This window comes from Zootoca vivipara, chromosome 9, assembly GCF_965207765.1.
Source record: "Zootoca vivipara chromosome 9, rZooViv2.hap1.1, whole genome shotgun sequence".
Taxonomy (NCBI): Eukaryota; Metazoa; Chordata; class Lepidosauria; order Squamata; family Lacertidae; genus Zootoca; species Zootoca vivipara.
Genome location: NC_142592.1, coordinates 28,278,595 through 28,290,805, shown reverse-complemented (window position 1 = coordinate 28,290,805; position 12,211 = coordinate 28,278,595). Strand labels below are relative to the sequence as shown.

Genomic DNA, 12,211 nt, shown 5'->3' with positions numbered 1-12,211 from the left:
AGCCAGGTGCAGTTATTCCCTGCCTAAACCACCCGCCAACTGCTGCTGCCCACTGGGGTTTGTAAATCCCAGTTGTGCTTGCTCACTGCATCTGCAAGCCAAATGGCACTCAAGTCTCTCCTATGCTAAGTCCTCATAGGGAACCACAGGTGTGCAGTCAAGACAGAAGGGAAATTGCTTGGATGCAAAATGATGTCTAATTAACCCATTGTCCTTTTCACTCTTGGGTATTACTTTCCATAGTTCCATGTTGCTGTCATATGTTGCAAATTCTGGCTTGCACCCAGGCTCATTCTTGGCTCTGATAACGGGGCAAATCCAGAGCAGCATTGGAAGCAAAAACAAAGGAAAGGGCTTTTCCATCCTCACAATATTATATGTAGTTTTACCACTTTTGTTACTTACCAGAACCTCAGCCACTAGCGATTTTGGGGCGGTGAAAACTTTGTGAATTAAAATAATAATAATAATCTAATGCATTTTTTGTTTAATCTTTAGAGTCATCAGCATGATTTGTCTCCCAATTAATAAATTCAAGGCCCCCATTTCTAGCATGCCTAGATGAAACATACTGAATAAATATAGACCATCATTGCTACATACAACTGAATATTTAGATTCACACCTTGACTGTCGGTACTTATTCATTGTTATGCATTTATTAAAATTAAGGGAACCAATAGTGAAAATGTTTTTGCAATGAATCTCTTCCACAGACGACACAACGAGAGTGAAACTTTCAAATGTAGATGATGACCCATGCTCTGACTATATCAATGCAAGCTACATCCCAGTAAGTGACTCTGTGCTTCCTTTTTGCAGCCCTTTTAAAAATTGGATATTTGACAGCAATCTTTACTCAAGTTCATAAACCTCTAATCCTCATACCCAGCCGTTATACTTACAATCCAAATTCTGAAAATTGTGCCTGACTGGCTGCCATAGAATTGAAATTCAGTAATCACTTAAGGCCATTTTCTGGGCTTTCTGTAGCTTTGTGTGAGCAGCATTAGAATAAGCCAAGAACAACTTTTTAAATATCTCTGTCTTTGTGGAACCTCTACGGATAGGTACAACTGTTTGGCACACAGTGCCCAAAATTGTATTTCATATTGAAAGCATGCATATCTTACATTAAAGCACAACTGGCAAAGATTACACTCTCATTTGTCATAAATGGCAGAATACCTCCAGATCCATAGATCACCAAATAATGTCCTATCCGTGATGGTCTATCTTCCTCCCACAACCTGTGATCTGGTTTCTAATTCCTGTATTAGTGTTTTCCTAAGTCACATTTACGTTTTGCTTTCCTCTTATAAGGTAGACCAGGGTTCTTCAACCATGGGTTCCCCTGTATTGTTGGACAGCATCTCCCATCATCCTCAAACTGCTTAGCCAATCATGGGGGATTCAGAGACCCAAGGCTGAAGGACAATGAGCTATACCAGGCATCCCCAAACTTCGGCCCTCCAGATGTTTTGGACTACAATTCCCATCTTCCCCGACCACTGGTCCTGTTAGCTAGGGATCATGGGAGTTGTAGGCCAAAACATCTGGAGGGCCGCAGTCTGGGGATGCCTGAGCTATACTGTTGTGAACACTCAGTGTTAAGATTTTCACTCTGTCATCTATTGTAATTATATTTGTGAACACTCCAGAAGACCTTGATGAATTAATTGGGTGACTTTGTTGCCATGACATCCCAGTTTAGGATATTATTTATGTTGTTATTGATCATGCCCATCCTTCTGGTGGCATAATGGTTCTCCTTTTCCCATTTTATTCTCACAATAAACCTATGAGGTAGGCAAGAAAGGGACCGGTGGCCAAATTTCACCTAATGTTGAGGACTGATGAGGGATTTGAACAGCTTTGGTCATGCCAGTGCTCCCCAGATGCTTTGTACTCAAATTCCCATCATCCCTTGCCATTGCTGATGCTGCCTGGGGTTGATGGGAAATGTCTGAAACAGCCAGAGGGCAGCAGGTTGGTAAAGACAGGCCTAGTACAATACAGATAACATGAACAAGAGGAGCTAATAAATATCTCCCAACAAGATGCAAGTTGCTGGGTAAACTGAATTGACACAACAGTAACATTTTCCTTGGGAAGAATCAGTGGATAGGCTTTGCTCATAATCTGGGCCAGAGTGGTTGCTGTTGTTTTTTAATTTCAAAACCGTTAGTCTTTTTTTTACCCAGAGCTATTTGTCCTTCAGGCATCTTTTAAAGAAAAGCCTGCTCTCTCCTTGCATCATTCTCTGTTTTGCATTGTGTGAGTTGATCTTGAGAGGGCAAAGACGATTGGCTGGTGAGGAATGGATGGTATTGTTTTGCGGCATGGTGCTTGGAGTAGAGTGCCGTTTGATCCCTGTGATTCAATGCACTGACACATTCTCTCTTTCTCTTCTCCAATCACCTTACTGCTCTTAAGCCTCAAAGCGACCTTCAGCACTGTGCTTTAAAGCCAGTTATCCAAGAGAGATGCCCCTGCATACTACGACACTATCTAAACTAATCATAGGTTTCTAAATTGGCAGGGCAATAATTTTCGCAGGGAATATATCGCAACTCAAGGACCTCTGCCCGGCACAAAGGATGATTTCTGGAAAATGGCATGGGAACAGAATGTTCACAATGTTGTCATGGTAACCCAATGTGTTGAGAAGGGTCGGGTGAGTAAATAGCTTTCCTGTTTCTTGATTACATATATGTACCTATATCTCACATTAGCACTTGAGATAACCCGGCCAGGGTCAGGACATGTTGCATTCTACATTGTGTAAAGAGCTTCACGACACATGCATGAAAAGATCTACAGAAGATCATCCAAGTAGCCTTCTGGCTTGGAGCCATTAGTCCTCCAGTGGCAGATCAGTGTGCTGATGTGATTGTCTTTCAGAAGGAAGGCAGGGTGTGGATCAGCGATGCTATTGGTGCACAGGACAGCTATCGTTTTAATGTGAAATTGCTACCCTTTTCCCCATAAGAAATGAGTGAACATTGACATGACAGAAGATAGCAGGATGTACCTGTTGAAGCATGGCTAGTTACGTGGCTTACTGTGGGAGAATAATGAGTGGGCAGCACTAAAAACCCTCTGTCTGAAAGCACCCTAGCATTCTACAGTTGTAATTTGCATCCTGATCAAATCTGCACTATGCTTCTAGAATATATCATAATTTGTGCCATCCATGTAATTGTATATAATTGTATATAATTTGCTGGGCCTTTTTAAAGTTAAATATAAAGAATTCACATCAACTGATGTTATGTTTTGTCATTTTTGTTTATTGATTACCAAAGGGAATATACGCATAAAGGTAAATTTATTCTTCTGATAGTAAAAGCAGACTCTTCTTTGTTTCTTTAGGTGAAATGTGACCATTACTGGCCCTTTGATCAGGACTCCTTATATTATGGAGACTTAATAGTCCAGATGCTATCTGAGTCAGTGCTCCCAGAATGGACAATAAGAGAGTTTAAGGTTTGCAGTGTAAGTATAGTATAACTATTTTAGCAAGCTTTCCTCAAAAATAAAGTTATACTGGCAGAGACTGATTATTACATAATCATCTGGTTCCTTGTGACAGAAGTTAAAGACTAGGAGTCCCCCAATCCTATACTTATTTATCTGGGAGTAAGTCTCACTAAACAAAATGGAAGTTACTTCCGAGTAAGCATGTAAGAACTGCTCTGTGGAAGCTGTTTCTCACATTACAATGCAACAACAAGAGAGTATGTTTGTGTTTTGAAAAGGCATGCAGATATCATTCTACTGTCACAGCATGGAGCGAGCACCCAACTTCCAGCTAACACTTTGAACTGTTAGATCTGACTAAAGGTAAAGGTAAAGGGACCCCTGACCATTAGGTCCAGTCATGACCGACTCTGGGGTTGCGCGCTCATCTCGCATTATTGGCAGAGGGAGCCGGCGTACAGCTTCCAGGTCATGTGGCCAGCATGACAAAGCCGCTTCTGGTGAACCAGAGCAGCACACGGAAACGCCGTTTACCTTCCCGCTGTTTACCTTCTACTTGCACTTTGCACTTTGCACTTTGACGTGCTTTTGAACTGCTAGGTTGGCAGGAGCTGGGACCAAGCAACGGGAACTCACCCCTTCGCAGGGATTCAAACCGCCGACCTTCTGATCAGCAAGCCCTAGGCTCAGTGGTTTAACCCACAGTGCCACCTGTGTCCCAGCTAACACTTTGAACTGTTAGATCTGACTAGTGTGTGGCAAATATGGCCTGGTTGCTGCTGTGTCATAAACTTATACCTACCTGCCAGATCTTTCTCTGTTTTTTGTTTCCTGGTCTGACTGAGAGCTATTTACAATTGAAATAAAAAGCCAAGTGTCATCCCTTATCTCAGGTGTGGGAGTGAGCTTTGGCCCTCCAGATGTTGCTGAACTACATCTGCCTTCATCTGTGGCCATTGAGCATGATCGCTTGGGATGGTGGGAGTTGAAGTTCAGCAACCTCTGGAGGGCCAAAGGTTCCCCACACCTCCCTTATCTGTACAGTGTGAGAACCTGCCCTCTGATACTCAGCAGAGATAATCAGTGGTGTATATTGTCTGCTTTCCATGACTAATTTCCCCCTCCACTGTCAATTGGCCTTATAGGAAGAGCAGCTTGATTCCTCTAGACTCATTCGTCAGTTCCATTACACGGTGTGGCCAGACCATGGTGTACCGGAAACCACCCAGTCCCTCATCCAGTTTGTGAGAACAGTACGAGATTATATCAACCGAACACCCCGTGCAGGACCAACCATAGTACACTGCAGGTATTAGCAGGACAACAGTGCTTTGAAGACTGGGTTGGGGGGGTGGGCGAGAGTGCATCAAAAAGTATTTGCCTTTCATTTGCTTTCCAGTATCATTGAACAGGTAGGACTTCTGGTAGCCAACTGGAAGTTTAAGTCTTCTCCATGTGCAAAGTGTACCTAACAAGAGATCATTCTTCCAACCATTTTGCCGGTGGGTGGCACTGAGAAGTTTCCCTGCTTCTCTCAGTTAAAACACAAAGGATTGAAAAGATGGAGATACAAATGAGAGCTCAGCTTGAGCCTCCTGTGTCTAGTACTAGCCAGAGGAGGAGCAAATCAGGAGACATACTGTTTCTGTATTCTTTTTCAGCGCTGGAGTTGGAAGAACAGGCACCTTTATTGCACTGGATCGAATTCTTCAGCAGTTGGATTCAAAAGATTCCGTGGATATTTACGGGGCTGTGCATGATCTGAGGCTTCACAGGGTCCACATGGTCCAAACAGAGGTAAGCATTATTAGGATGCCACTATTATCATACCACAATAACCGGAGAGTCCTCGCTAAAAATTGAATTGTTTGGTTCAAACCAATGTATGAAATTCCAACACACTCTTCTGGTTTGGGTGAGGTTCTGGTGCTGCAGCAGCAGCCATTGCAACTTGACCTTCCCACAAGCCCTTTCCCTCACCAGCCCTCCCAAAACTCTGCTTGTTTCCACCCTCCCCCTTGCTCTCAACAGAAATAAGCCTCTAGGCCAGTGGTTCCCAACCTTTTTTTGGCCATGCCCCACCTAAGCATCACTAAAATCCTGATGCCCCCCCACCCTGTGACATATAATTCTTATCATTCAAAAGTGAACTCCTATTCACATGGAGGAAGCCTAAGAGGCCATTAACTGTTGTTAACTCATTCTCGAATTGCCCCACTTTGTGAACCACGGCTCTAGACCATGTGTGAGGTTTCCCAGCTCCTTTTCCTCCTTGCGCCCTTCTTTCCTCAAGTCTATATCTTCTCCCTCGCCTCTCAAATTGCTGGTCAGCTAGAAACTGCTAATCAGCTATGGTAGGTGGTCAGCTAGCATAGATAAGCTGTTCTCATTTTTGTGTGTTTTAATCTTGCATTTTTATGCTGTGTACAAATGAAAGGTGGTATACAAAGTTAATAAATAAATTGCTTGTCAGCCAGCAACTGCTTGTCAGTTATGGGAGGAAGTCAGCTAGCAAAGGTAAGCTAGGCACAGGTAACTTTCCTCTAGGGCCAGAGTCTCTGTTCCCTGCTGTGATCTCAGATTGCATTATTAGAACACCACTGAAGGAAATGGAACGTTCCCTGCCCCCCATGCATATTGATGCAGGGGGTGTTTTTTGGGGGGGTTGACAATCCCAATTAGCAATTGGGTAAAGCCTATTGCTTCCCACACTAGGGTCATGATTCAGTCGTCCGTCCCCCCACTCAATCCCCTTGCACTTAAGGGCACAGATTACTGAGCCAATGTATCATCTAGGCCTTAGCTCATCCCTCTTTGTCTTCTTGGACCTCATGCATCATTTCCTAAAAGTGCTGAGCTCTCATGTAATGTCTGGATTTCTATGGCTATCCAGCCACCCGTCCTATAACAAAGCTTTGCTTGTACAGCAGTCCCTTAAGTACCTTTTATCTCCCATGATGCTAGCTAGCTGCACTTCAACAGGAGCTTCCCCCCCCCCTTCTCCTTTCTTCGCTCCTTTTTGTACACCTTCAGTATTGCACAGATGAATGCTGGTACTACAAAACAATCAGTAGCTGCTGCAGCTTAATTACTTAACTTTTCAGAATAGGAGGGGGGTGTACTTGCTCCCTAACAGCAGCCTCACAAGAAATGTAGTCCTTTACAATGAGGGAAGTGAAAGCAATTTTCACCAGCTCTGGGGAAGTGCCTATTTCGCTATCCATTTATATAGACAGTAATTTACAGGCACTCTGGAAATGCTTCAGACAAATAACTAGGATTTTCCCCCCCCCTCCACGGGTGAAATAGGGTCAGTGTTTCAGAGCATTAGGCTTAGTGGGGTAGACAATGGTTCAAAAGACGAGACATACTTAGGAGCTCTGTGTATGAGTGCTTAGAAAACCATCAGACAAACAGCCAGGGATAAAGGAGGATATACAACTGAAGATGTAGATACTTATCTGTGAGCTTATTACTTGGAAGCTTCAAGGTCAGAGGGAGAGATGACTTTTAGTGTGTTCTATTTATTTACCAAGCAGGTCCTGCCATCATTCATTATTATGGTATTGGGAAGAAGAGATCCGTCTCTTCCCAACATGTTGTTCACAAGTGGGCAATAAAACAAGATGAAAGCACAATTCTTTAATTTAAAACACACAGAGAGAGAGAGGGGGGGTGAGTCACATAATGCTATTTAACCAGAGATACTAGAAAAGAAAGAAAAAAGCAGTGTGTACATTTCTGTGCTCTCTTAAGAGGTATTGCAGTGACAGGATAACCCAAAGTGAGCTATGATACTAGTGGCTTTACTGCAGTGCCAGACAGTTCCCAGAGGTTGGTGCTACTGTTGTTGGTGAGGACACTTGCTATCCTTGCAATCAGGGTGCTTCCAGATAGGGATAGGTGCTACTTGTGCATGCATATTTGATTGTTTGTCTAGTCTAGATGCCATTGCTGGCATCAACATACCAGCTAATATTTTTTCCTCATTTAATCTGGAGTTTCAGTGTAAAATAAGGCAAGTTAAAAAAACAAAACACCACCCTGATGCCAGCTTCCCATTTGCAATATCTGAAGGACATCTTTGCAATATTAAGCCCCTATTTGGAACCATCACAGCATTATGCTGTGAAGTCCAGGAAAATATGTGCCTTGCACCAGTAAAATAATAATATAATTATACCCTACCCATCTGGCTGGGTTGCCCCAGCAACTCTGGGCAGCTTCCAACATACAGTACATAAAAACCTAAACAAACATTAAGGACTCAGCTAAATTGGCAAATAAAAATTGCTTTATATGCATTGTTTATGCATTCTAAGACTGACACCAGTTGGGTACTGTGGAGTTTCATTTTTGCTAAGCCGGTTTCGCATACAAAGTTTACAGCGCATTTAACTGAAACGCTTCTTTGATGTGTCTAGATCCAGCCTAATAGTTACAATCTGATCCAATATAAAAAGTCACAATAACTTTAAAATAAGCAACATATCAAGCAAAGCAACATTTAGAATCATAGAATCATAGAGTTGGAAGAGACCACAAGGGCCATCCAGTCCAACCCCCTGCCAAGCAGGAAACACCATCAAAGCATTCTTGACATATGGCTGTCAAGCCTCTGCTTAAAGACCTCCAAAGAAGGAGACTCCACCACACTCCTTGGTAGCAAATTCCACTGCCGAACAGCTCTTAGCAATCCATCAGAATCTAATAGTAAACAGTGAAGTTAAACCTCAGCAAATAGCAATTAAAGAGTTTGCACTTATCAGCCACAATAAAGAATTACAGTACATCTCACTGGTAGAGAACAGGGGAGGGAACAAACAGAAGGACAAATGGGATGGGAAAGTCCTATTATGCTAGAAATATGGAGTGGGGGGACAATTAAACATGAAGAGTAGCAGAACTGGGAGAGTGGATTGTTAAAGTTCAGTGTTGTAGTCTGGGATCCTGCAAGCCTTCATTAGTTTAAATTCTTCCTGTTTGGATGTTGGGAATGTATCCCTCCCCTCCAACCAGGCACAATGAGAGAGGGACTATTCCAGCGGTATCAGAATCGGGGTCTGTTTAATTTGTCAGGTTACAGCCATCTACAAATTCCTGTGTGTCTCTTACAATACAGAGACTTAGACTGTGCTTAGCACTGTTTCTTGGATCATAATGAAAAATCCAAGTGCTTCCTAATAAATGAGATGCTCTAAAAAGTTCAGGCTTAAGGTTTTTAATAGGCAAAGCTGAGAAGCCTATGTTATAATTGTGGGGGAGTTTTTCCATGTAGGCACTAAAAATGATTGCATTGCAAAAAAAAGAAAAAAAAGATGCCTTAGTCACAAGGCTGGCATCACTCTGGAAAAATATTACTACCATTAAGATGATGAAAATCAAATATACATGCATTATTCTTAATTGAATTAACTAACAGGGATATTATTCCTTCCTAGTTAGAAGAGTGAACTAATTTATTTTTAGATGGGATTTACAATAATATTCCTGTTATCTGGTATAAAAGTGAGAAGATGATTGGATGGTTTTCAGTTGTTTCATTACATTCAAAATTCAACATTAGATGTGTTTGAACTTTACTATGATCCAAGCAGAATAGGGAGGCGGCAAAAAAGGCCTCCACAGTCTTACTGCCAAGGTTGAGATTTGGTGACTTGCTACTTCAAGGAAATGGACCTTTCAGATCTACCTAGCATGGCTATAGACTAAAATGTACTGTGCAGTCATGCAATGCACCAATTAGGCCCTCCTCACTTGTACATTTCTGGATCAAGAGGCCAATATTTCATAGCATGTTGGGGGGCTAGCAAAAACCTACAGGTGGATGTTGAAATAAACAGTGGGAAAATCCCCCCTCCCCCTTCATGCTCTATAATCTAGTACCGTTGCAGAAGTCAAGCCCAGGGCAGGAACAACCATTCTGAACCATCTAATGTGGTGTGCATGGTGGGAAGCTAACATTCCATTCCAGTCTGGTGGTATGTCATCCAACCCCAATGCCTCCAGTCCATTCAATTATTAGGAATTCTGTCCCTTTAACACCTTAAATTATGGGGGAAAGAGAACACTTGGATAAGAGGAATTCCCATCCTAATAAGCCAGCTGCAAAAGGCTCTCTAAGCCTAGCTTATTAGGAAGCACACTAAGCTGCCTTATTAGGAAGCAGACTCTCCCCCCCCCCCACACACACACACCTTAATGATTCAGGTGTTGATTGGTGTCAAGAGATGAGAGGGATCTGTCAATTTTGATTTCTCTCCGTTTCTCATTTTTCAGATCTTAAATTCAGCTTATCTAGTTTCAGTGCACATTTGCAATTTTCAAAGAAGCTGCATGAAAATTCATAAGACAATATTGTGTGCATGTCTAATACACACAGATTTATCTATTATATGATTTTTTTGCAAGCAATTTGCACCCAATGCATGCTCTCTCTTTAATATGGTTTGGTTAGAGAATGGAAATGCAAAATTCATACAATACAGTAGTGTGGGGGTTTTTCCCCAGGAAAGGTGTTTTCTGGTTCATATATTGGTTCAGAAAGTCCAAAATGACCTGAACAAATATGTTCTCCTATCACTAGGAAAGGAAGACCTGAAAAAACATTTTTTCCTCATCTTGACACATTCTCTTCCTTCATTGTAGTGTCAGTATGCGTATTTACATCAATGTGTGAGAGATGTCTTAAGAGCAAGAAAACTACGCAGTGAACAGGAAAACCCATTGTTTCCAATATATGAAAATGTGAATCCAGAGTATCACAGAGGTAAGGATGTTTTTTTAAGATTAAAAATACGTTATAATGTTGTTACACATAATAAAGTTATAACTGGTACCTATAGCAAAAGCAAGCCATCTCTTTCAGTAAATATAAAGATTGCAATTTTGAATGTCAGCACACAACCTGGGACTTTTGTTAAAAGAGCTGGCAATAGATGGTGAATAATATAATCTGCTTCTTACATGCAAGAAGGTATCATGAGCTAAGAAGGAAAGCAGCCTTCAGAAGCAAGATGGTTCTGAGCATTAACCCTCATTTTGTTTTTCTTCAGTTGTTCATGCAGTTCCTTTGAACCTACAACTCCCTGATATTTCTTATATGTGTGCTGTTATTGCGCAGTCCACCACAACACAGGATTAAATGTTTTCATTTAAACCAGTCTACTCCCATTGAAAAAGTTGAGAATTTACATCCCAGAACTTTGAATGAAATCTCATGAATATAGTAGTTTATTACTGTCCTCCAACTTGACCTTTCTATTATTTGAAAGAAATCCCCGCCATTCAAGGCATCTCTAAACACCATCTAGTTCAGGCATCCCCAAACTTTGGCACTCCAGATGTTTTGGACTACAATTCCCATCTTCCCCAACCACTGGTCCTGTTAGCTAGGGATCATGGGAGTTGTAGGCCAAAACATCTGGAGGGCTGCAGTTTGGGGATACCTGATCTAGTTCTTTCAACTTTTCATGGGCTGTACTTGAAGGCTCCATTACAGGCTTAATGTGTTTCCCTTCGTGTGTGATATGTTCATATGCTATATTTTATGCCATAGAATAGCATTTTGCTGCCTTTTGAGGTTTTAGGCTTTCTGGAGAAGGGAGAATATATTGTGCTAATAAAATACCAGACATATTTACTGTACTAAACAAATGATCTTGATAAGAATAGCCTGCCTTGTCCTTCCATCACTTTCTTTGCTTGACATCTTGCTCCAGTGTAGGAAGTCATAGCAAGAGGATTTACTAAAGCCTTCTTATCAATTTTTGATAGTGGAGTCCTGTATAGTAATCAGTTCTGTGGTGGCAGATTCCCAGAATATCTGACTATTCTGCAGCTAACTGCCCAGTAAACTTTATTTAATTTTTTACCCATACTGACAATTTTTTAAGCCTCTATTTTGTTCAAGAATAGCCAGATGTTGTAGACCACAACTCTCTTCATCCCTGGGCCATGGTGGCTGGGGCTGAAGGAAGGTTTAGTCCAAAACTCCATCCCCAAACTACGGCCCTCCAGATGTTTTGGACTACAATTCCCATCTTCCCCGACCACTGGTCCTGCTAGCTAGGGATTATGGGAGTTGTAGGCCAAAACATCTGGAGGGCCGCAGTTTGGGGGTGGCTGCTCCAGAGGCATGATAACTATACCTGATTTAGATTTATTTAGAAGATTAATGGATGTTCCTTTGCAAGGGTTTGCAGTTTGAATCTTATTGCTGTTTCATAGGTACAAATGTGTGGGTGTTTTATGCCAATTTAACTGCCATAGCTCCCCCCCCCCCCGGCAAAAAACTGATCCTACTACTGTATATGAATTATAAAGATTTCTGCTAATTCCCTGCTAGAATTGTTTTCAACACATGTGTATGCCAACTCTCCAGAGCATAGATTATTTACAGCACTGGTGAAAGCCACCAAACAGACTTGTTGTTAGACTCTAACTCCTATCTTCCCCGACCATTGAAGTCTATAACATCTGGGGAGTACCAAGATGGCTGCCCTGAAAAAGATATTATTTTTAAGAACCTTTTCCCCTTTCACAGAACTAAAGTTCCCAGAGTTCCCTGGGGTAAGGAACGATGGCTTAACCAGTTCAAAGCTGTAACTCCAGATGGGAGGAAGTGCTACAAAACTATGCAACACTTGCATCTGAGTAGACAAGTTTAGAACTGCACTGTAAGTCTGTAGTATAGATGATACTAATATGGCTACCTCCCCACCCCCAC

The 12,211-nt window shown here is 41.9% G+C and overlaps 1 protein-coding gene across 4 annotated transcripts in view; it reads left to right on the top strand.

Moving 5' to 3' along the window:
- The window catches only part of PTPRB (protein tyrosine phosphatase receptor type B), a 74,723-nt gene that overhangs the window by 61,791 nt on the left and 721 nt on the right, over nt 1–12,211 (top strand). For 2 of the 4 annotated variants that reach the window (XR_004693330.3, XR_004693331.3), the window contains 7 exons: nt 717–793; nt 2,543–2,677; nt 3,376–3,498; nt 4,629–4,792; nt 5,145–5,280; nt 10,132–10,252; nt 12,029–12,161. Coding sequence is in view for 2 of the 4 variants with exons in the window: in XM_035127168.3 (XP_034983059.3) it covers nt 717–793; nt 2,543–2,677; nt 3,376–3,498; nt 4,629–4,792; nt 5,145–5,280; nt 10,132–10,252 (756 nt within the window). In the remaining 2 variants the exon portion in view is untranslated. The remainder of the gene's footprint in view (nt 1–716; nt 794–2,542; nt 2,678–3,375; nt 3,499–4,628; nt 4,793–5,144; nt 5,281–10,131; nt 10,253–12,028; nt 12,162–12,211) is intronic. The other 2 variants (XM_035127168.3, XM_088676589.1) reach the window with 1 other exon arrangement.